The 24,781-nt window shown below is 38.6% G+C and overlaps 3 protein-coding genes across 4 annotated transcripts; 1 reads left to right on the forward strand and 2 right to left on the reverse strand.

Moving 5' to 3' along the window:
• Positions 1-78: 78 nt before the first annotated feature.
• Positions 79-7,833, reverse strand: Cul3 (cullin 3). 2 transcript variants are annotated; one of them, XM_070211880.1, is made up of 11 exons: positions 7,676-7,833; positions 6,727-6,971; positions 3,546-3,929; positions 2,727-3,488; positions 2,493-2,663; positions 2,263-2,433; positions 2,088-2,202; positions 1,883-2,025; positions 1,601-1,824; positions 1,399-1,537; positions 79-1,329 (listed from the first exon to the last, which is right to left on the reverse strand). In XM_070211880.1, exons 2-11 carry the CDS (start codon positions 6,784-6,786, stop codon positions 1,177-1,179), a joined length of 2,322 nt encoding a protein of 773 aa, XP_070067981.1. In that variant the 5' UTR covers positions 6,787-6,971; positions 7,676-7,833; the 3' UTR covers positions 79-1,176. The 2 variants fall into 2 exon arrangements, with proteins under 2 accessions (XP_070067981.1, XP_017004084.2); XM_017148595.3 differs by lacking the exons at positions 6,727-6,971; positions 7,676-7,833 and adding an exon at positions 4,566-5,482.
• A 2,371-nt stretch (positions 7,834-10,204) lies between these two features.
• On the reverse strand, positions 10,205-11,340 carry UK114 (reactive intermediate imine deaminase A homolog UK114). Its single transcript, XM_017148508.3, has 3 exons — positions 11,186-11,340; positions 10,896-11,125; positions 10,205-10,545 (listed from the first exon to the last, which is right to left on the reverse strand). Exons 1-3 carry the CDS (start codon positions 11,248-11,250, stop codon positions 10,424-10,426), a joined length of 417 nt encoding a protein of 138 aa, XP_017003997.1. The 5' UTR covers positions 11,251-11,340; the 3' UTR covers positions 10,205-10,423.
• Positions 11,341-23,495: 12,155 nt separating this feature from the next.
• Positions 23,496-24,418, forward strand: LOC108062017 (uncharacterized). The gene has a single exon (XM_017148510.3). It carries the CDS (start codon positions 23,496-23,498, stop codon positions 24,369-24,371), a length of 876 nt encoding a protein of 291 aa, XP_017003999.2. The 3' UTR covers positions 24,372-24,418.
• Positions 24,419-24,781: the final 363 nt, after the last annotated feature.

Raw genomic sequence — 24,781 nt, forward strand, 5'->3', positions numbered from 1 at the left:
TTTTATTTTACAGGCGAATAAAAGCATTCAATTGAAAATGTTTTAAAATCCGTTTTTAAAAGATAGACAACAACTGTGTTAAATGTTAACGCTCATTATACGTTTTATTTATATCGATTTTTCATACGTAAGAACAAAAATGTATTTACAATTTTTAGATCGCGTTTGCTTCCGTTTTCCATCATGCGTTTGTTCGGCGTTAAATTGTTTTCCGTGTAATATATTCAAAATGAATTCTTTGTGTCCTACTTAATTCAAATCCATTACAGAACTGTGTTGCCTATATACTTGGAATTGATTCCACATATCAACTAATAGATAAAACAACTTTCATACAGATTATCGTAATCATAATCACTTCTCACGTTAAACACTTGCTTTGGGGCGTACACAAAAATAAAGATAGGAATTAATAATCATTGCGATCTTTAAGTTCTGTTCACATGAATCTCAAAACGTGGCTTGAATGTTTTTAGCAGGGGGATTAGGACTTGGATTTGGGCCAGACGTATAAATGTACATCAAACGCTCACTAAAATTAATAATTCATTTATAAATTTATTACTTTAGCTATATTTATAGTTATTAATATTCCTTTTTGCTTAGATTTCTGTTGTTGCTTCTTTACCATTTTATACTCAGCTGCTTACAATTAGGGCTTGCATTATGCATTATTTCTCTTATCTTGCTTTACGTACGATTCTTGTGGGTGAGTGTGGATGTGGGTGGTGTAATTGTGGCTCTGAATGGGGTGGTGCGTGGGTTGTGTGTGGGTTGGGTTCGGGCTTACTGCTATACACTTGTTATGCGCAAAGAAATGACCATAAACAGTAGTTAGAGAATATCGAGAATTATATTAGAGGGATAATAATTATGGTGGTGCCTTATCCAGTAGCATTTTAAACTGTTCAATTTTGAATGTCAGGCTTACAAAATGGGTTTTTTGCGAAACGCAATTTTCACAATTCGGGGCGCACTAATTGATAATATTTTTATGCATTCGGGTTATTTTGGCTGGCGGTCATCTATAATCGTGGTCAAAAATATCAATGCTGCTCGAGTGCTCAGCGCGCATGCTGTCAGAGCTGCGGATTTTTGTTTTCAGTGTGTAACTAGCCCTGGCGATTTGAAGATGAGTGTAATCTTGCTGCTCTTGCGCTGCTCCGCTTGAATCGCTTAGGCCAAGTAGTTGTAAACTTTGCGATCCTCGGGCGATCGTTGCAGATACTCGCGCTCGATGAGGCCCTCGATGCGCTTCTTGATGAAAACGGGCGAGGGCAAGAAACGCGACTTCAGCTGCGACGTCACGTCCGATACTAGCAAGTTATGCTGGAAAATATATTAAAAAAATATTAATAAATAAGAAATAGGCAGAGAGTTTATTAAACATATACTTACAGCCATGCGCTTGCGCGCCTTCATGATGCGCACAATGGCCGCCTCGATCTCATGCTTACGATCCTCGTCGACCTTGCCGCGCGTCTCCTTGCGCTCTGGCTCCGATTCGCCCTTGGCGGCCACCGTTTGGATCTTTACCCTGCATAAATTTGGATTTTCAGTATTAGCAGGAGTTATATCTTATTTTTCAAAGCTTTCCCACCTGTGGAACTTGGAGACAAAGGCATCGTTCACATAAAACTCATCCGTGGGCTCAATGTCCTTGGTTTTCGTCTTAGAATTGCGCACTAGCAATCGCTGAGCGGGTTTGCCCATGGACAGCGATTGCAGAGCTCGGACCAGCTCTCGTTCTGGGATGTCCGTCTCCTGGTGGATGTCATCATAGGTGAGCACGTCGCGGTTGTTGAAAAGCAGCAGCACGCACATCTAATTTGCAAAGTTATATATTTAATATTTATTTTGAACTGGAAGGATTTAAACTCACCTGGTAGGTGGACACTTGCAGAATGTGCTTGCGTGTGGTGGTGGGCACTGCACATCCGTTTGAACTGGAGCTGGGTGCATCCTTATCCTTTTCACTTTCGGCTGCTTTGCGGCCATAAAACACAGCGTTGATATAGGCAGTTCCTGTACAAATAAATCGCTTTAAGTACACGCACTTAGCAAGGAGAAATTATCAAATAGCTTACCCATTTGTGGCTGTAACGTCAGCTGACGTCCTGAGTGCTTATTTAGATAAAAGTTCTTGAAAATGTCAAAGGCTTCGCGAGGTGCGGCGGGTATATTGCAGTTGGGAGTTGCTGTCTGTTTGGGAAACTCAATAGTTTACAATTTTTTAAGGCTAATAAGGGTTTCGAAACGTACCTGTGTGGGCCAGAAGCCAGTGGTTAGTATGCGAACCGTTAACTCCACACCGCCCAGGGATAAATTGTTATTATTTACATAGTTCTTGAACTCATCCATGATCGTATTGGAGACCGACATGTCTTTAAACATGCCCTCTAGCTTCGAGGTGAATTGACAGCCGCATTCAGTCTGCAATTAGGTTGGGAGTAATAAATATTTATACAGACATAACATGATTTTAAACCCACCTTTAGTTTGGATATCATGTTCTTCTCGAAATCATCAGAGACTGATTTGTTTAGCAGCAATCTCTTGGCTAAATGCGTCTTGTAATAGCGCTCAAAGACATCTTTCTCCAACAGAAAACGGAAGAGCACCATTGTCTTATCCAAAATGGACTCGATTTCCTGCTCGCTCATCTGTGGAAATAGAAAGGAAAGCCTTTATAAATGCCACAATAACTAGGATTATGGAACACTCACTCCCTTGCCGCCCTTCTTGAGTTTGTCATCGATGAATAGCGATAGATACTCCGGCGATTTGTTGTTCAGATTCAAGAAGTGCTCAAAATCGGACGAGATGACGTTCTTGAATATGCGATCGTTCGCAAACGAGTGCACCAGGAACTGGTCGAAGCGATCCTTGAGATCCAGCAAGTTCTGCACGAATGTTATGGGATTCGTGTTGCCGTTTTCCTCCTCCTTGACCAACATGCGTCCCTGCTCGCGCAGATATGCCGACATGGTGTCCGCTATCACCTTCAAACCCTCCTCCTTCAGGCGCGAGAATAGCTTGTATGTGCAGGCCAGGTCCTCGGTCTTTGAATTCTTGATCATGTACACCACGCCCGAGTTCTCCATCTCGACAATGGGTCGCATGTGCTTCTTGATCAGCTCCTCCTCCACAACGCGCACAATGCGCGGCTCCGTGTCCTTGTCCAAATAGAGCGCTGCCCGCGAGGACTCCTCCGTGATGCGCGCCTCCACTTTCTTGATGTAAACGCCAGCGTTGTTCTCGGCAAGAAAGTTCTGCGACTCGAATTTGTAAAAGGCCGCCGACTGCGCAAGGAAAGGCTTCTCAAAGTCCTCCTCGTAGACGGTGCGCGAGTTAATCCCAAGTGTGATTAGCATGCTGCAAGCGTTCTTTATGGCCAGATGGTTGATGGCCTCGCCATGTCGCTCCTCCATCACCATGCCCAGCAATTTCTCACGCAGAGCCTTCTGGATCTCTGAATAGCGAACCACCTGGCAAGTAGATTTGGATTAAGGCATAATAATAACAATATATATATTATATCTAACCTGATCTCTGAACAAAATCAATCCCAGATTGTACACATTGTCCACCTCACGCTGCTGCACATAGACCCTGTCCATGTACATGAGTATGTCGCGTATCATCACCATCGAGGTCTGATGGTCCGTCCAGGCCTGATTTAGCTTGGGCAGAAAGTTGCTGTGCAGCGCCTCCAACACATCCGCCCGCACCTTGTGCTCCAGATGCTCCGAGACGACCTCCCGCAGCCCGTAGTACAGCCGGTTGCCATGCTTGTGCAGCACCATGTTGTACGCATTCCGGTAGAGCTGCTCGAACGACAGCCCCGAGTTGTTCTTCTTCTGTATCTCCTGGATAGCATTCTTCAGGCTCGCCCAAATGGTCTCCACGTACTTCTCGTCCATAGAGGCCTGGAAAATATGAAGGATATGAATTTATTAGTATATTTATAGTTATAAAGGGGTGCTTTTCAGGGATTAAAATTGACTTATTTACTATAATATTATCTAATCTTAGTAGTTTGATACCGGTAACTTTCTCTACTTTGACGTTTTTATAATATAACCGGTTTTGGAAGCAATAGATATTATTATTTTTTCCTAAATAAATATCTAAACTTATAAATACTTGGATTTCTTTATAAAAAATACTCGATTCTATTTGTTATTATAAAAAAAAAAAGGTTCTATACAGGAAAATATTATATTTTTAACTATTTAAATTTTATATATTTTTGTTGACTCATCTTTTCACTATAGATACTAGGATTACTTTATAAAACATACTAATTTCTATTCGTTATTATATAAAAAAAAGGTAATCTATAGAAGAAACTTTTAACTTGTAAGCTATTTAAATTTTATAGATTTTTGTTGACTCATGTTTTCACTATAGATACTAGGATTACTTCATAAAACATAATAATTTTAACTCGTTATTATATAAAAAATGTGATCTATAAAGGAAACTTTTAACTTTTAAATTATTTAAATTTTATAGATTTTTTTAAGTTCCCCAACTTAGTATTTATCTAAAAGTAGGCTAACATTGAAGGCCCTCCGCTTGTAATCGGGCACCCAGAGCGGATATTTTCGTGCGATTTCCTTAATCCGCGCTCCTATATTCTCGACGATCACTTGAGCGGCGGCTTGCGAGGTTGAAGGGGTAGGATTAGATGGAGTTTTAACGGCAGCAGGAGCGGCGGGAACTGGAGGTGGCACGGAAATGGGCGGTGGCGATGGCGTCCGGATAGATGCAGACGTAGACGGCTGATTATCCATACTAGTTCTGATCTCCGCCCGCACTCGTGCAGCTCCGGCGGTCAAGTGGTAAGCCCGCCGATGCACAGCAGCCAATCCCTGCGAGGGAACACGATGCTGCTGCTGCTGTTGTGCCGAGGAGACGAAGGTGGGCACATTGATGTTCAGGTTGCGCGTTTGCCTGGCCATCCGGTAGGTAGCACCCGTGTCCACCACATTGGAGCCGGCCACCGCGCGATGATGATTGTGGTAACGGCCATTGGCGTTGAGGTTGTTCAGTGGCTCCGGCTGCTGCTGGCGGGGATCGCGGCCGTGCATGAGATGGCTACGCTGCTCCAGCTCACCCGTTCCTCTCCGCTGCTGGTGATGGTAGCTCCTCCGATCCTCCTGATGGCCCGCTGCTGAGGCGGGTGCCTTGCGGGACCGACTTTGGTTTGACGACCGAATGGTGACGACTTCTTTGCCACATCCACTGCTCCTGACTGCTCCTCCTCCTCCTCTGTGCTCCGTGCTCCGTACTCCGGACAGAGTTCTACTCGCGTTTCGGGTCTCGCCCTTCACCCTGCTCTCCACATACGGCTGTTCACAGACTTTTCTCGTGTGCTGTTTGGGGAACAATAATTTCTCGAAAACTACGATTGAATTCGTTGTAACTTAAAAACTAAAATGTGTTTCAAAATTCTCCCCTGTCCCCGGTTTGTGTGTTTGATGTTTGTGTGTGTGTTTTAGTTTTGTTCGGTTTGATTTTCTTGTCGCCTGACATTTTTTCGGTATTAGTTATAGAATATTTAATAAATATTCACTGCTTTTTTTGCAAACCTCTGGGGTTCAAAGTACGCCGCAGTCCTCGCAACTATCTTATCGGAAAATGTTGCCTGTTCACGCTGCAATCGACAGATTTTTCAGGTAAACTGTCATCTAAAGTCAAAGTTATAAAACAGCAAAGCAAGTCAAGTCGTTACTTAATGTTTGTTAGGTTATTAAGAGCAGAAAAACAATACAAAATGCGATTAGTACAATGGAATGTAAGGCGAAAAACTTGAGAGATTACATTTAAAAATGTTTGCTGCTATCAGTGTTTAAAAATAGCCTTCTATCAAACCAAACCCTATCCGTATAAACAGTCAAACTGCAATAACTTGAAGCTATAGTTCCAAAAATAAATTCTATTTGGGCTATAACTCAATTACTTTATCTACTCACTCCATAAACCTGACCGTTACCTTTAGTACCCCTTGCTATATATTATAGTTCTAGAGTATAGGAAAGGTTAAGTTTAAGTAAGTAAGGGATATTTTTGATAAAAATAATTAGGTTAATTGTTTTTTTTAATAATAAAATATTAGTATTATATTAAATGGATATTATCAATATGGTAAAACTAATATATAAAGGGTTAAACAAATTTAAATATTTATTTTTGATATGGGATGATTAAGGGAAGAACTGAGTTAAAGTAATAAAGGAATATTTTTGATATTAATAATTAACTTAATGGTTTTTATAATAATACAATATTAGTATTATAACCAGGGACCGTAAATAATCATTATTTGAGATTTTTATTTTAAAAAGACTACTGTGATATTTTGTTTTAAACGTCAAAAATAACGTTCTTTTTACTCTTGTCCACAAAGTATATGCATTTCAACAAATCTGGAAAGCAAATTATCTGTTATTTGTTCATGTCTATAAAGTGCATAAAAACCAGTTAAATTGTTGATTAAAACTTGTAAAAACCTCAGTAGGCCTTTTAAAATAAAAATCTCAAATAATGATTATTTACGGTCCCTGATTATAACAAATGAATATTATCAAGATAGTACAACTAATATAAAAAGGGGTTACAAAATTTATATATTTCTGATATTCCTCATATAGGATAAAAAATCCTTATAATATCTTAGCTTTTCGGGGATTCCCCAAATTATTTTTATAGAGTTCTCACCGGAAAAGCGCGTATACGCATTTTGCCCTCCTTCTTGGGAGGATTTCCCCGTAGATTCATGCTTTGCAAGCGTCGGCACTGCTCCTCCACTTTATTGGCGGTCCGGACGACTGCGGAGCAGGGAGCTGCAGGAAAAGCAGGTGCTTTTCCGACTTTTCCGATGACGGTGGCTTCTTTCTTCGTTTTATATTATAATATTCCACGAAACGAGAGCACAATCCTAAGAGTTCCTTTAGTCAGCAATCCTAGAAGATAAAGATTATGGTTAAGGGATTAGTTTCCTTGTTTATAAGATAATCCGAGTAGGGTGGTCCCTAGTTATCTCTTCACCACTTTTTCTTTTGTTGTTGCTTTATTTTTTGTGCAAACATTCCACGCAAATGTTAGGGTGTCAAGCGCGATATATGTACACACAGGCAAACAAACGTACATCTGCATGTGTGTATGTATGTCTATTTGGGGAAGCGGCGGTTTTTATTCGCGAATATATTCGCAATATTGCGATTATCCCGGGATCCCGGGGGCGGCAATCCCGATCGCCGAACTGCGCCGTCACTTCCTTTGTCGCCCCATATATCGCAGATATCGGGATATATGCTTGTATATATGTAAATATATGATGGCCCAGCCGATCTCTCCGCGTAAAAGAAACGGTGAAAAAAAAAACTCACACGGCGACAATATAATTGTTATGTACATATACGTGCAATTAATACAAGAACCGTTGTTTTACACGCACCGCCGACCGATGACCGATATGTATATATATATCCAAAAGGGGTCTTTTCAAATGCCAGACGTTGTTTTATTTTCAATTTGTTGCTTTCTTTATTTTTCCCAACGTTTCTTCTATTTCACTTTGTCATGGAAAAGACGGGCTGCCAGTGTGTGCGTGCGTGTGTGTGAGCCCGTCTCTCTGACGTGCACTTGTGTGTGTATGTTTTTGTACCTGGCCTTTCCAAGCGGCTTTCCACGACGTTTTCCCACGATTTTCACTTTTCCAAATTGTTATTCACAGGTGCAGAATGCACTAATATTGTCACTGCTATTATTTTGCTCGATTTGTTGCTGTTTTCCACATTTACTCGCATTGCATATTGATTGTAAGTTCGTATTAGGGATGGGCGATAGTCGTTGCATTGTTGTTGCATTTCGCGGCGAATGGCGATGCTTATCGATATATTTAGCCCGTTTTTAGCCGATAGTGCGATAACACTTGCCTGTCTTTTGATAAATCCTAATTAAATAAGATGTAATGAAAACAGAAATAGAAAATATTAAACATAATTTTATATCTGCCTTTTATCTATCTTAATCAGGGAATATATGAATATTTTTATGCTTTCGTGTATTGCAATTTAAAAATTAGTATTTATATCATTGTTTAATTTGCCATCTCTAACTAATAGTGTTTTGTGTGAAAGGCAGTAGGGGGATTCCCTAAACTGTTGAATTGCTGAATTGTTGAAAATTCAACAAAAAATTTCAGCAATTAAGGGAACGACCCAAAATGGTTCCTGTTGAATTTTCAAACAGCTGTTATTTGTTGAAAAGTTTCACGGAACTTAAAGCATGTAAAATTTGATTTATTATTGCTAGTAACTGTCTAAAAGTGTTACCAAGGTAAAAAGAACCACAAATATGCTTTCTAAGTTGATTTTAAAATAAATAATGCGTACTGGTGGTACTAAAATGTTACAGAGTTGCCACGACTTTTAAAAAAAGGTGACAACTCTGGCTTTTCAGCAATTCAACAAAATTTTCAGCAGCCCCGAGGCTGTTGAATTGCTGAAATTTCTGAAAGTTGACTTTGTATGGAACAGCTGATTAACAGCTGACCAAAATTCAACAATTCAGCAATTCAACAGTTTAGGGAATCCCCCTAGTGTTTTTATAACGGCAGCCCTAAAAGTATGCATTACTTTTAAATAGGCGCTAGATTCAAAAATGGGTTTTTTCCTGCATATATATTTTTATGAAAAAAGTAATAATACCTTCTTTCTAAAACTTTTTAATAGTAAAGTACATAAATGTAACTTTATATATTCTTTACACATTACATACAAGTAAAGATTCTGTAAAGATAACCGCTTTTTAAAGCAGTATTATTTTAGAAGATAAGATATATCTTATCACATATTAAGATACAAAATCCCCCGTCATTTGTAAGACGGCAAGTGAAAGCTCAGTTTAACAACTAATTACCCTGCGGCAAGGCCTCGCAATCCGGATAATATTTTAATTATGACAACTTGCAACTGGCCAAAAAACATATGTAAACGGATATCCACGGCGTTGGATGGCCACCGCATGTGGCTTTCTTAATTGGCCAACGGAAACCACTACCTTTTGGCTGATAAGCAAATTGGTAAAAATGTACAACAGAATTGTGAGTTTAATTTGGGCATAAACCTTTGGGCCCGTGCGTGTAAATTATGCGCACTTTCACCGCTCCAGAGGATCGGATCCCCTCTTTTTTTTCGGCTTCATTTGTCGTGCGTCGAAATTAATTAGTCGCACTTCAAGTTCCCTTTTTTTGCGTAGGCGTACGTCGTCCATTGTCGTCATTTCAGGGATATTTATTGCCAGACTGTCTGTTTTGGCGGATGCACCGCGAATTAATTACACTATGGGGCACATCAACGTGGATGTTGCACGCTGCGGGTGCAACAATATCGCAAAGGTGCTGAAAAATGAATGGTTAGCCGGGGAAAATAGTCGCAGCCATTATAACCACCATCACCATATAATCGTGCCGCATCGCAACCACTCATATTCACACCAGGCACTCCACTCGCTGCAACAAGGACAATAAATCATCCAAAAGGCAGCCGAGTGCAGACAAATTCACTGAAATTTAAATAAAAATCAAAACAAATGCTAGACAAAACACGAGTCCGGGAGTCGGGTCCGTAAAAGGCGAAAAGAGCCTGAAAGGCAGCCGCATCAATATGGAGCATACACGGAAAGAAAGTTTTGGTAGGAATATAATTTTTAATCAATTATTTATAAAGGTGTCTGAAAGTATGCAGTGAAAAATATGAATCGTTAGAAAAACTATCGATATTTAGACAATATCAATTCGATAATATCGATGCTTTAAGGGGAAAACACACATTAACTATCGAGAAGTAGAAAACTGTCGATATTTCTTCAAGCTCAAATAAAAACTCGAATCTAAAATATATTGTTGCATATTTTGAGACACCTTTACAAGTGGTTTTAAAATAATTTAAATGTGTTATGTTTGTAATAAAATTGTCATTTAAAATTATATATTAATCAGGTGTCTTATATTTTATTTTTATCTTCAAATTTTTTTATAAATTTAATACTCTAAATTGTTAATCTTTCTCCCTGTGCAGTCATCATATCCAACAACAGCAACAACAACTCAACGTCGGCACGTTGCATGTTGCATGTTGCTAGTTGCTGCCTGTTTACATAACACCGGGCAGAAAATGTTTCTCGGCTTTTATGACTTTATTTCGAAAAGGTTTTGGATTTTACTAAACTTTAAGGAAAACTTTACTACTTTTAAATTTAAAAACTTTTATATTTAAATGAAATATCATAAAAAAATTATTTAAAAAATGCATAAGAAATATGATATTTTTAATTTAACAAAGAACATTTTTTTTTCCAAATTTAACCTTTGCTTTAATATATTTTCTCAAAGTTTACTGGGTTTTAGTTGCTATTGCACGGTCTTGGTTTCGACAGATCCCGTCAAGGCGATGCACTCGATCTCCACTAGAGCGTCCATCGGTAGCTTGGCCACCTGGAAACAACTGCGAGCCGGGAAATCCTTATTGAACACTGAAACGGCAGATAAGCAAACATAAAGCATACAGTTTTTGTTTTTTGGTAATACAACAAGAATAATATGTAATAAAATGTTTATAGTAGGTAAACAATAAATAGGGCGATAAGGCGCTAACGATTCCTATTGCCTTATCAGGCGACATCGATCGAAAGGCCGGTATACAGTAGGTATTGGCTATATGAGCTCAATTATGGAGTAATACTAAGATTATAAAAGAAATAAATCGATTTAAGACGCATAATAAAATAAAGTAAAGTTAATAAAATACTATAAAATAAAAGCTTAAAATAAAAAACAAAATAGAAATGATATTTTTCTATGTATTTATTACAACAGAACTCACCCTTCTTGTAGACCTCGTTGACGGCCCCGAAATCGTTGAGATCCTTCAGGAAAACGGTGTTCTTCACCACCTTGTCCACTCCGGAATCCGCTGCCTTAAGCACAGCCTGTAGATTTTCCAGGGCCTTTTCCGTTTGCTCCGTTGGTCCGCCGGGAACTAACTGCATGGTGTCCTTATCGAGACCCAGACATCCGGACACATAAACAGTACGATCGGCCACCACGGCCTGACTATATAAATATTATAATTAATAACAATTAAATAAGCTATTGGTTATATATTATACTTACTTGTAGGGAGCCACCGGCTTGGCAGCATTAACTGTGCTGATAAGTTTCCTCACAACCGTCGACATTTTGATCTTGGATACTCTATTATATAGTGGCAAAGTGTAGAGACAAGTGCAGCTGCTAAAAGTGAACTGATCGAAAGCTTTATTTTTCGTTCAACAAGTGGTTTCTCTTATCAGCTTTTGCTTTTCACAAGCTCATTCGCTTTTTTCTCCCGCAAACAGGTGCTCTCAGCTGTTTTTCTGGACAGCTGACTTATGAAACTGTTAATATAATGTTAAGTAAGTAAATAAAATATGGTATTTATTCTGTTAGAAATTTTATAATAATTAAGTCATTGTTTTGGTTAAATAAATATAATAACAAAATTTTATATTTTTATATTAAAATATATTTGAAATATTTACGTTTCATAAATATTAAAGTTTCATAAAAATTAATGAAATTATATCTGTAAATACTTAAAAACACACTTTGCTATTAGTTGTAAATGTTAGTATGTTACTTTAATATTTTTTAGCAAAATTAAATTGAAATCCGGTTTTCGTTGTTAAATGTTAAAATAATTTATGCGAAACCTGGCAGTAATATGGATAAAATAACTTAACTCATCGCCCTTAATATCTTAATTAACATTTTTTCTGTGGAATTATTAATTCCCGATCTCCGGAAATTTGGGTCGCACCCGCTTTCTCTAGCTGGCGAACTTTTTTTTTTGGCCAGCCAATATTTGATTTAACGCCATGAAAAATGCATGCCATGTCACTTAGCCACGCCCCTCTGAGCCGCCCCGACTAATTATTTATTATTTGGCAATTGCTGTCTGTCAGTCGCTGTCAGACCAAAGGGCCAAAAAGGCAAAAAAGAAAGCCCGGCCGCCAAGTTCCCGTTTTCAGAATCTTTACGCATGCCAAAAAACCAAAAAAAAAATACCGAATAAAGAGGAGAACACTCTGTAATTATGTGAAGAAGATGCGGGATCCTGAAACGTGGCAAAGGGTCTTAATCCCAGGCTGAAACCGAATGCTGCACCCAAACTGCAGCAAGCAGCGTAGGTGCAACCTCAGAGCAAAGAGAACACGCCCAGCAAAACGCCGCCTCAAGATTGATTGCAGACGCTTTGTTGTTTCTGTGGCTTAAGCACTGAGAATAATATTGTTAAATACTAAATAATATTTCTATTAATTAAGAAGATTACTAATTTGATGCTAACAATTCTGGAAACTGTTACTTAAGTATTACTTAACTGAGAATGTTAAATTTATTAAACCCTTATGTTTCCTGAAATATTTAAAGTTGTATGTTAAAATCATTTGATATACCAAATATTAAAATGTTTAAAAACTGTAAGCAAAGTCTTTTAATTATTTTTTATCTTTTAATAAGATATTTTTCCAGTGCACTGCTGGTGGTGCAGCCAACCCACGAAGCTGCAACGAAATGCTGAAAGAAATTTCTTTCGGCTGACTCTGCCCGAAGCATTTTGATGTCGCATTTTAGTGCATTAATTACTTTATGATCCACTTTATGGGCATAAAATATGCAAGTTTTAAAATCGCTGGAAAAGCAATTTCACAAGGGGCATAGCTTCGTGGGTGTTGCAGGGGTTTTTTTTTGTATTTTTTCGGAGTCAACAAAATCAACATTGATATTAATTAGCCGCAGCCCGATATTGATTTATACACACAATTTACTTTGTTTAATGATGGCCCCTGGCCTGGGCAAACAATTTTACATTAAATGCTTTAATAAATAAAGCTCTAAATAAGCCAAACGGCCAACGAGAAGATGCCATATAATTATTTGGCAAATAACAAATTGCCCCTGAGTTGCAGCACTCGAAAGGTGTGCATTAAGAAAGGGCCGGACCAAAATAAACCAGATTTTGAACTCGATCTCCCGAACCCTTAAGGATCCGCAGAACATTGGAGATCTGGGAACAAGTGGCCGGTTCTTCTTCAATATTTATGGCACTTGTTAAAGGAGTTGCTAAGGCCCCCAATCCTCAATTGCCAACAGGTGCGGATTTTTTACTTACAAAAAATAACCTAGTTATTTTCTCGAGTATATAAATTTTAGTTATGGTATTTGCAAAGAATCTAGATTTTATTTTAAAATTTAAAAGCTAAAAAATTTGTAGTATTTTAATATTAACTTTAAAAGTGACGCAGACCCGCATTTACAAACTACCCACTTTATTTTATCTGTTTTACAAACTACCCACTTTATTTTATATGTTTTAGTGTAGCTAATATTTTTGTGGATGCAAATAACATTAAAAATTACTATTCTATCATGAAAAATATCAAACCGCACCTGAAAGATCCACCAACCCAACCGTCCCAACAAACTTTCCCTTTCCGCTTGACATACAACTGCTAAGGATGCGATGGCTCCCCATCATTTTGTGGCTGCCATTTTTTATTGGCTCAAATAACTTCATTTGTTTAAGGCTTTATTGGAGCGCCGCTGGCTAAAAGCGATGCTGGGACAGGTCTCTCCGTGGCGCAAATTACAACAATTTCTCAGGCGGCCAAGAAGGAGCTGCGAAGCTTCGGAGCTACTGCCACTTGTGCCGGCCTGGTTATTGGATACTCTATAATTTGCATGTGATTTTTATGGCTTGCTCGATTTTCATGCTAAGTTATTTGATTTTAATTTGCTGCGTAATTGCCGGGCTTCGACTGCAAAACTTGAGCAGGGGATACCAAACTGGTAGCCAGGTTGTCTAGGTCCACCTTCCTGCCCATTAACTTGCAGATTTATGTTTATGGCACTATTGACGCGACTAATCCGAAACACGATGTTGGGCCACTCAATTTCTCAGGAATAGAATGGAAGTCGTTTATCCAAAAGGGGGTGGACCAAACCGAATCGAACCGAATCGAATCGAATCTCAAGGACGATCCGTGAAGAAACGCAGCCGGCAATTAGCAGGGTAATTGTAAGGGCCACAAAAATGAAATATTCGGGCTATAATTTAGTTTTTGAATAGGGGGTTATGTGATCTAAATATAAGATTTCTTTTTGTGGTATAAAGTTTATTTGGTATTTAGGTTTTTTAAAGGGGAAAGCTTTCTGATTAAACTTAAGCTTGATTTATTTAAATTTCGAAATTATTTTAATAAGCAATTTTCCAAAAATAAATAAATCAAAATAAAGTTTTTGCTTTCGTATATTATTTATTTTATAAACCTATTTTTTACACAGAGAAGAAATGTTATATGAAATAGGGTAATTTCAACCTACAGTAATTTTGCATATTACTTAAACTTCTATATTCAATGGAAGTACTTATAAATACATAAATAAACTAAGCCATAAACTATTTTTTATGTGAGTGCTATTAGTTGTGATTTTCCCAGCCCCATTGCTACCTTTCTATTGCTTTTTTTCTCGGGCAGTCGAACCGCTCATATCCACAACGCCCACATTGGAATATCTGTCAGGGGTAACTCTCGACTGGCTTTAATTACCGCCTCTATTTTCCCTCGATCCATGCTTCCATACTCCAAGACTCCACAGGATATGGCCAAAAGTTGACATGCAACTGCCAAAACGATGCGATGAGGAAAATGTTATGGTCGCGCAAGTGAAAATTGCACTTTTAGTGTGTGTGTGTGCTTGCTTTATTTTTGTTAATTTGCAATGCAAAATAGCTGCACGATCCCGATCCACGGCACACGCCCTAAACGCCACAAATGAAAACTAATGATTTTCACTTTATAACTTCGATGGAAAAGGGAGGCGGGAAGCTTAGAGTTTAGAGTCTTGAGTCTTGAGTTTGGAGTTTTGCTGTTTGCAGTTTGGCTCACGCAAAAGTCGCCGCACGGAAGCGAATGGGTTTTCGGGCTTTGGGCTTGCATGGAAAATTTGAAATTTAATCGCTGGCAATTAATTTGCTCCAAATGCAGTGAAAAGCGTTCCTCAGGGGGAGGGGGGAGGGAGAGGGGCGAAGTGGGTGGGGCTAGGACTGGCGCCCCCACAGTTGCAGCAGCTGCACCGCCCGCTGAGCATCGAGGTGGGTCAGTCGCATGTCCACCTGTATCGATTGGGAGCAGCAGCCGCCACGGGAGCAGATGCACTGAAAGAATATGCCTACTAATATATTAATTGTAAATTAACACAAAATATTTCTATTTTAAAAATACACACAGACCCGCATTTACATACTACCCACATCTTTTATTTAATTAGTAAATTATTTTAGAATAAAATAAAATATCTATACTATTTCATTTATAATGTTAAGATCTTTTATCCATCTTTTGATTTGTCTGAGATATCCGTCTTATGTCTACACTTACATACTACACAAATGATTTAATTTGTAAATTATTTTAGAATAAAATAAAATAAAATATCTATATCATTTAATATATAATGTTAAGATACTTTATCTTATGTGAACTTTATGTAAGTGACTTTTTTTCTAGGTGCACTTTAGCCCAGTTGGAGCGCCGTCTGTGTGGTCCAAGGGGTCCATCGGGTCTCAAGTCTAGAGTCTTGAGTCTCCCCGGCTAGATGACAAACAAACGTTCAGCATCCAGCATTCGGCACCGGACATTCAACATTCGTATTCGGCATCCAACATTCAACATCCAGTATCCAGCATTCGACATTTGGCAAGTGGTCAACCGCTCAACGTCGCAGTCGGTGGGCAGGAAAATTGAAAAATTAACAAGTATGAAATGTGCAATTAAAGTGGGCTAGTCCCGCAGACTCATAGTCCCCTCACATTACCAGTGGGTAATTTGAGTCGCTTTATATCCCCTTAGCCCCTTTTTAAAGGCTAGGAAAGTGAGGATGACAACGACATCGACAACGTTGTCTACACCTGAGTAGCTGCGGCCACTCGAGAGCCTCGAAAAGAGGGGGGCGAATTATTAATCTACTTTTAATTGCAGCCACCCGGAGGAGCAACTTAGCTAAGGAGCTATCCTTAGTACTAGGTACTTGTTGTGGCACTTGGCTCCACCCCGAAGATCGCGGCCCCATTGATTAATGTGCGCCAATTGTGAAATTAATGCTTCCCTGCCCGAAACTCCTTTATTCCCCCTTTTGGCTACCTAATTGAATTATTGGCAGGGGCAAATTGTTGGCAGACTCATATTCATATACGTAAAGTGGGGCGTGGCAGCTGCCTCCTTATTGATCGTTGTTTGCTCAAAGGCGGAGTGGTTAAAGAAAATACATTATTTGGGGGCTGGAGGAGTCGGGAGACGCGTGCGAGATATGAAATCTGCAAGAGATGTTAATGGTTGGCACAATTTTTCAAGAATTTTAAACGGATTCTGTTGGTTAGTGATTAAATGTGGGACTGACCTGTTCCTTTTTAAGGTGTTTTGAATTTTTTTTTTAGCTTGAGAGCGTGCATATACTTTTTTAAATGAATTTGTTATATTAAAATAGTATTTTTATAATTTTTATGAAGTATCTGATACTATAAAATATCAAGTAGATGTGTTTGAATTGTAAATTTGGCATTATTCAAATCTGTCTCTTATTGAAAAGAAATAAGGTAGAATTGACCTTATTTAATTAATTAATTAATTAATTAAACTTTTCATTTTTTTAATAGTTTTTCTTAAGTTATTTTGAAATATACATACCTCAATTTTCCAATTTCAAATGAAGAAAAAAGTGCTTAGCGGGCTTTAAAGGGAAATATCACTTTTGAAAATCAAACTTACAATATTAAATGGTAAAAGTGATACCTACGTGATAAATGTACCATAGTAATACGAAACTGATCCTTAAAATACTATTTTCTCTGTGCTAAATATAAAAAATCATCTTATAGGCTTGAAGAAATTACTTGCTCCCAAAACGAGCCACATCACGTGTGACCCAACTGGCCAAAAGCATTAGTCGTAGTCAGTACCTCGTACCACAGCCCATGAGATTGCATCACATGACCCAATTCGATCATATTTTCCAACACAAATATTGACTTATTTTTCCATTTTTATACCCTTGTAGAGGGTATTATAATTTCAGTCAGATGTTTGCAACGCAGTGAAGGAGACGTTTCCGACCACATAAAGTATATATATTCTTGATCAGCACCAATAGCCGAGTCTATCTAGCCATGTCCGTCTGTCCGTCTGTCCGTCTGTCCGTCTGTCCGTCTGTCCGTCTGTCCGTCTGTCCGTTTCTATGCGAACTAGTCTCTCAGTTTTAAAGCTATCGCGATGAAACTTTCCCGAAGGTCTTCTTTCTATTGCAGGTAGTACATATGTCGGAGCCAGCCGGATCGGACCACTATATCTTAAGGCTCCCAATCAAATATAAGAAAATTCATTGTAACTTTGTAGGAAGTAGGCGTTTTGATTCTTGACTACTTAAAAACAAAATTGAAATAAATCGAAACGCTGAATCTGGAATCCCTGGAACTGCACCGAGTGAGTATTCTTTTATCTACAAGGGTATATAAGCTTCGGCTGGCCGAAGATAGCTTCCTTTCTTGTTTTCCCTGTTTTCACCCACTTTGCCTTTGGCCTCGACATGATCTCGGCGGGCAAAGTGGCACACTTGGAGTCGTTTCTGCCAGTAGTTTCCAACTGGGAAATGCAATTGCAGCAAATTGGCCAGCAAGAAAAAAATAAAAAAGAAGGCAACAACCACAATAACCAACAAGGTACAACGAGGTCAGTCTAGGGCGATGGCGATGGCGTCGATGTCGATGGGTTTGGGTTTGGGTTTGGGTCCATGGGATGCGAGTCGCCAGTTGTTGCTGCTCCTCTTGGCCATGTTCTCCCTAATGTCAACTCATATTGGCCTACTTGGTGGCAAAAAAGCAGGCACACTGAGAAAATACGAAGAAAACTATTGTCAAGGCTTCAAACTGGGATGATTTATGGCATACTGTTCCTGTAACCTTAATCGATTATAAAAATTTAAAAAAATATAAATCTAACTTTAACTTTATTTTATTTATCGCATGTCTTTTCAAACTTGCATTTAAATTTTATTTTCAGTGCCACAATATTCGCATTGTTCGGAGGTGGTGTCACTAAGCAAAACAGACACGAACTTTGCATTTGGTTCTCTTCTTCTCAATTTGGCAGTCTGGCCAAAATGTTATAAACTTGACCATAAACAATTCAATGGGCCGCCGTTGAGGGACAGAACAAATGCATATTCCGGATGGATGCGAATATTCGAGTATTCAGGGCGTTGCCATGATATCCCCACCCCCATCTTAGCCAACCCACCTCCCCTCGATGGCCGATTGATAACACCCGAAATAAATAGAAACTCGAGGCTCTGAAGGCGACATGCATCTGCAGTTGTCCCCAGAGTATTCGAGTATCCAGTGCCCAGACTTCCCGATTTCCCCGCAACCTTAGCCTCTTGTAGCCTGTCACTGGGTGCAGAAAAAGAAAAAAGAAAACGACGGCGAAAAAAATTCATTAAATTGAAAAAAGGGTACCAAGTGCAAAAGGTTACAGGTAGAGCCAACACACAAAAAACCAAACGAACCGAAGAAAGGGATAAGAAATAAAAATCACAATAAACCAAATGAAGTAAGCAGGAAATCATTGTATCCGTGGGGGAACTTTTCATGCCCTTACTGATGAAATTCTTTAATTTAGAGGTATTTTCCTAATTATTGTTTTTTACTTATTTTTATACATTTATGTTATTTGTTAAAGCTATAAAACATTTAAAACTTGCAATACAATTTTAATAATATTATTATTTTTTTTCAATTGTTTAATATTTTAAATAATATTTATAATTATAAATAATACTGTGTTCCCGATGTACTTGGTTTAATATAAATACTATCAATAATAACAATATTGTAATAGGAAAACCAAAATATTCAGAAAAGTTCCGTTTAAAGTTTTTATTTCCTCTCAATATCACTCAAAGACCCTTAACCACAGAGTATGGGAATAGTGTACACTATACAACTTGGCCAAAACAACAACAACAACACCGGCAGCAGTAAAAAGAAACACCAACGAAACCGAGAAATAAATCTGACAAAAGTTTTTCAGTCGCAGCTTTGACTTTAGAATGGCCCGATGTCCGATGATGAAGTGATTTCCAGGGGCGGGGGCGCAGGCTGTGGGGTATAAAGGGGGGTTAAGGGGACTAGAGGGAACCCAACTTGAAGCCGGTGGAGCGACTTTAATGCGCACGCGCTGCCTGCCACTTAACGAGCGGAGGCCACAAGGAAAGAAAGCTCCTGCTGCCTTCGAGGGCGTTGTAAGATCTCGGCAGAAAAACAAAAAAAAAACCTCAAAAAAAAAAGGGAAAAAGAGGTGACAAAGTCACGAAATTCTTGTCAATTTTCAACTACAGACCAATTTGTTTGTCCTCTCCCGGTTGGCAAAAAAAAAGGAAAAAAAACGAAATGCAAGGAAACCAGAAAAAAGCATCGTGACAAATCAAGCTACCAAAATTGGAAGCCAACTAGAAGAGTCTGCCGCTTTTCGTTGCCCCGGGGCAATCGACCCATATTAATAACTTTTTCCCAGCCCAATTCTTCTTTCTACCTCGGCTCTTAGCTCTCAGCTGCCTTAGTTTTTCTCACATGTCCGATTTTGGTTGGCCATAAAGCCAAATGAAATCGTCTTGGCTAAGTGTTTTCCCCAGTCAGCCGACCATATATAGTCGATTGATTGCTCCACTAAGCGACGATTCGATTGGCGGCAAAACCCACTTGGATCCTCGATCTGGGATCGGTATCTACTTATATATCTATCGATCTATTCCTCGGCCATATCAAACAAAATAATTTGTGCAACACTTGCGGCACAATAAATTTCAATTACAAACGTTTTAAGGCACTTTTACTGCCACCAGAATTTGATGTTGATTTAATGGTTATGCCGCCTTTGAGTGGGAGGTGTGAATGGATATGCTTTTTGCTACCAAATATGGCTAAAAACCTCTGTTGGCCGCGGTTTTTACAAAAATATTTGCCATTTTTTCGCACACAGAAAGACAAACAAATTTAAAATATTTAGGTATATTTAAATAATATAATTTAATTTATTGAAGACGTCTAAACACTTAAACTTTTAAAAAGCAGCTATGAAAATTAATTAAAATACATATGTAATTATTAAAAATTTTAATAAATCAAATATTTTTTCAGTGCCCATTGCAATTTTGATGAGTGGGCCAGACCCGGAGTGAAATATTTTTTTAGAAAGTCCCCAACTGACCCAAGAGGGGCTTCCACTTTGCCGGTTACATGAAAAATCAATCATGTCAGGATGGGAATAAGATGTTGACAACGGGCCAGATCAAAAGCCGTATTGGAAACATTATGGCCGCATTGTGTAAGTTGGTTGGCCAAGGAAAATGCGTAACGAATTTATGGGCCCAGATGGGGATGACAAATCCACCAAATCCGATCCAATTCTGGGCACATATCACGGCGGCGACCACACCCGAGATCTTAACTACCAATACCAATACCATTCGAAATCCCAATCCCAGTCGGCCCACTTGATCCTGGCTGGAAAACTGCAAGCGCCACATGTTCGTGCCTTGTTTTGATTTACTCTGGCGGTTGGTTTATTTATAGACGCCTGCGAATGGGCTCCCTGTTGCGTCATTTCTGGGGGCGGCGGTGGGTGGCATTGCGACTTGCGACTCACAACTCTCGATCTCGAAACCACCCAAAAACACCCAGCTGCCCCCCATAGAAAAACCTTCTTGCTGTCGCTTTTTAATTTGGCAAATTTATACACACCACGCGGCCACCAGAAGTTGGTTGTTACTTCTCGGCAATTGGTTTATTGTGCCCAGAACAGTGGGTAAAATGTATAGGAAAAACCATATCAACTATGCAAAAGCTAGGAAAATAAAATACGCGAATTCTTCAGGAGAGGATTGGAGTTATTTTTTTTTTTTTAATATTTTATTAATACTATATTATTATTTTTTTTGTTATTAGCAGTAAATTAATGCTATACCTTAAATAAGATTAACTTAAGCCCTATTTAAGTATTATTTTTTTAATTATAAAAATCCTTAAAATATTGAAAATAATTTTTTTTATTTTGTTTAGTTTTATATATTTTGCCCCACTGTACCTTCAGTTGATTCATTCAGCCGAAAAAGCGTTTCCAATCCGGACCACCCACTGTCTTAAATTTCAGCAAATCGACTTCGGAAACCGAGACCAGAGACTCTCGACTCTCGAAAACTGGGCATATATTTATCAAATTGTTCAGAGAGCGAAAAGGAAATCGCAACAGATGCTAAACAAATGTCGGCTTAATTAATAGATTTATTGGTTTTGTCTTGCATATTACAGCGGCGAAAAATTGTTAACGAATTAATCCTTTCAAGGCGTGCAAATTGCGGGGCATTACTCATACGCCCCGATGTGCCCCCGAAAGCCACTAATGAGCAGCCACTGGCTTATGGCTGTTTTCTGTTCCCTTGGGTCAATAAAAATGACTAAAAACTGCATTGGACGTATGGCCAAATATGGTGGTGGGCCAACTCACTGGGCGCATCTTTCGCGGATATTTAAAATTTATGTGAGCCACCGAAAGGTTTTGTGAGAGTTCCAGTGAACCGAGAGTAGAGGACAAAAAAGTGCAGCCATTGAGAGCCACTCGTAAGTCTCGTGGACTCTCGTAGACCAGGCCAAACTGTGGGTCGCGTTCCGGCTGAATCTTCGACAGGCAACACATGTTCAGCCTGCGCCTTCGTTTTCTGGGCCCAGCTTGCGTTTATCATGCCACAGTCAACATGATGATGACGGTTTCTATGACTATGGCTTGTACGCTGCACCAAAAATGTGAAGGAGACCTAGAACATTGAACTTTTCCACTTATAGATCAAAAATCCCTTTGGGGCTATGTAATTCTTTTTAAAATAACAACGTTGAAAAAAACAAAAATTAATTGGGAAGAAAAGATTTAAAAGCTGTGTATTCGAAGAATTAATGGTAGTCAAAAATATAGAAATAATAGGAAAGTACTTTTGTAAACATATTCAAAAATTGGTCATTCAAACCGGATCGTATTGGTTCGCACTATTGGTTAAGCTCTCATTTAGATAAAAATAAAAGAAAGGTCACATTTTGGAAAACAGTGTTATTCAAGTTAATGAAATGTTAAAATGCTGTGTTCACTTATTTTCCTTTATGTTTTGAATTTAATTTTGTTTAGGCAACCTTTAAACATTTTTTTTATATTTATGTTAATTTATATAAATAGAATTTAAGGATATTTATTTATATCATAAATAATAAGATATAAATAAAGAAATAATTTAAAGATCCGATCAAGAAAAATTTTTTGGTGACTAAAAGTTACTAAAAACAAGATAAAGATACATTTTAAATTCCAATTTTATTTTTAAGATTTAAGATACATTTTTTTTAAGTGCACTTGCACTCTGCTACTGTTCTCGGGTCTAGGGACTCTGGCACTTCCACTTCAACTGCAACTGCTACTGTGCGCAAAACTGTCAAAAAGCGAGGGAACAACTGATGCTGGTCGCATGGCCTGAACTCCATGTGGGCTTGATTTAGTGCTACGTTCTCTGACTGCTGATGCCGCGGATGAAGATCGGGATGGGAATGGGAATGGGGATCAGGCTGGGGAGGATTGCTGAGTTATGACTTGAACTCTGCCGCTTTGCTCTTGACTTCGGGTTACGGACCTTGATCCGAGTGGAATTTTTGCAGCCCAGCAGTTTGTGGGTCAATAACAATTCGAGTGTCTGGGCCAATACCCTCGATTTAAGGCTTTCATAACTATCAACGCGAAATAACTAACCGTATTGGTTATTATTTGCCAATTGAATGGGCTCTTATCAGTCAAAAAGGCTTTTCACTAAAGGACACTTAAAGCCAAAGCTTGAGTATTTGAATAAGATATAAACTAAAGTAGGTATTCCCTAATTATTATTTTAAAAATATATTTTATAGATCTTTTTTTAAAAAAACCATGGTGGTAATATCAAGATTAATTAATAAATTTATTTAATGAAATTAATTTAACTAATAAAACAGTCAACAGAATAATTCAATTATTATTATAATAGTAAGGCTTTTATTATTTACTACCATCTATAAATTAGTTAGTTAGCTATAAAATCAAGCAAATATTTTTTATATTGGCAAGAAATTAATTGTATAACTTTGAGTTTTGTAACCATGATTTATAGTTTACGTGTTGTGATTACCTCGGAGCTTAGCCAATTGAGTGGGTTCTTATCATTCGATTGCGAATCACTATCAATTGGAAAATAAACACTCAATTTTCCGCATATAAAAAGTGTGCCGTTCAGTCGGCAAATAGTCAGAAATCAATCGAATTCCACAATGGTTGCATCTACGAAATTTTCACAAGTTTTCCTAGTAGTTTGGGCTTTCTGCCTGGCCGGAATCCTGGCTGTACAGCCAAGTCGTCAGGAAGCGGAGGAGAATATGTCCCAGTTTATGAGTGTCCTTCGCCAGGAGCAGTTGAGTGCCGGTTCCCCGCGATTTAACGATGTTCTGGGCAACGCGAGGACCATTATTGAGTACCAGGAATACGGATTCATTGGGATTCGCAGTATTTTCCAGTGGATGACCAGTCCAAATCCCCGTAACGATGGCGTCTACAACTTCCTGCAGTTCTACACCTCCGAATCGAGTGGCTATATAGGACTGCAGAACTACGACAAGAGCTCTAAATATACGGTTCTGTTTTCCGTTTGGGATGCTTCGAATGCGACTTCAGGTGATAACTTCGAATGCAGTACTTTTGGAGGCGAGGGCATTGGCTACAAGTGCTTCAACAGCACTTTCCCGCTGATCAGCAATGCCATCTACTTCCTGGATGTCCAGATCGAGGGTTCCACCTTCAGGGGTTATATCTCGGAACCGCAGGAGAATCTGGACAGTGTTACCAGCAATCAGGTGACCCGTCATTTGATTGGCGAGATCACCACGCCGCATGCAAAGCTATCCAATCTGATACCCTTTGGTTATTACAATGAGAACTATCGCGATAAGGACGCCTGCCGCGAGGCCTTCGAACTGGTGACCGTCAATCAGGCCCCGCATCAATATACCAAACATGGCCATGCCAACACCAAGTTCACCGAGGCCTATCTGTATAACTCCGAGTGCGAGGTGGAAAATATTTTGGTGGCCCTCACGGCGGACAAGAAGAGCACCATCTACTTCACCAGACCCACTGCTTTGGATCTATAAAGTATTATTGTTTTTTATTCGTTATATTCTGTACCATTTTTGTTTTTTTTTTTATTATATTTACGTGCAAATATTAAATACTTTTAAGCAGAAACATGATGTGAAATTAAAATGAATAAATATTAATTAAATTATTAAAACTGTTGAATAAATAAAATTAATTATATTATTATTTTCCTTTACAAAATATTAAACTTTTAATTATAATATTAAACCACGTCTTAAAAGAATGTTAGTTCCGTCCTATTCTTATCATAATACCAGTTCTAAAAAAATAATTTGATAATCTTGTAGGCCAGATCTCTGTTTATAGATCACTGCTTCTTAACATAAAGCTCAGGCATACTTGTTCTCCAGCTAAATCTGTTTTCAGGAAACTTATCTTGACCACACTTTGCAGTCAGCTCCTT

Source organism: Drosophila takahashii, chromosome 2L (assembly GCF_030179915.1).
Source record: "Drosophila takahashii strain IR98-3 E-12201 chromosome 2L, DtakHiC1v2, whole genome shotgun sequence".
NCBI classification, from domain to species: Eukaryota; Metazoa; Arthropoda; class Insecta; order Diptera; family Drosophilidae; genus Drosophila; species Drosophila takahashii.

Excerpts from the sequence above, each read along its gene's own strand:
- Cul3 (XM_017148595.3), bottom strand. The coding sequence starts at position 5,096 with ATGCACGGCCGCGATCCCCGCCAGCAGCAGCCGGAGCCACTGAACAAC. Across the intron at positions 3,489-3,545 it reads TGATTTTGTTCAGAGATCAG|GTGGTTCGCTATTCAGAGAT; the intron begins GTTAGATATAAT and ends TCTACTTGCCAG. Across the intron at positions 2,203-2,262 it reads CTGGCTTCTGGCCCACACAG|ACAGCAACTCCCAACTGCAA; the intron begins GTACGTTTCGAA and ends TTTCCCAAACAG.
- LOC108062017 (XM_017148510.3), top strand. The coding sequence starts at position 23,496 with ATGGTTGCATCTACGAAATTTTCACAAGTTTTCCTAGTAGTTTGGGCT.
- UK114 (XM_017148508.3), bottom strand. The coding sequence starts at position 11,250 with ATGTCGACGGTTGTGAGGAAACTTATCAGCACAGTTAATGCTGCCAAG. Across the intron at positions 11,126-11,185 it reads AAGCCGGTGGCTCCCTACAA|TCAGGCCGTGGTGGCCGATC; the intron begins GTAAGTATAATA and ends ATATTTATATAG. Across the intron at positions 10,546-10,895 it reads CAACGAGGTCTACAAGAAGG|TGTTCAATAAGGATTTCCCG; the intron begins GTGAGTTCTGTT and ends CTGCCGTTTCAG.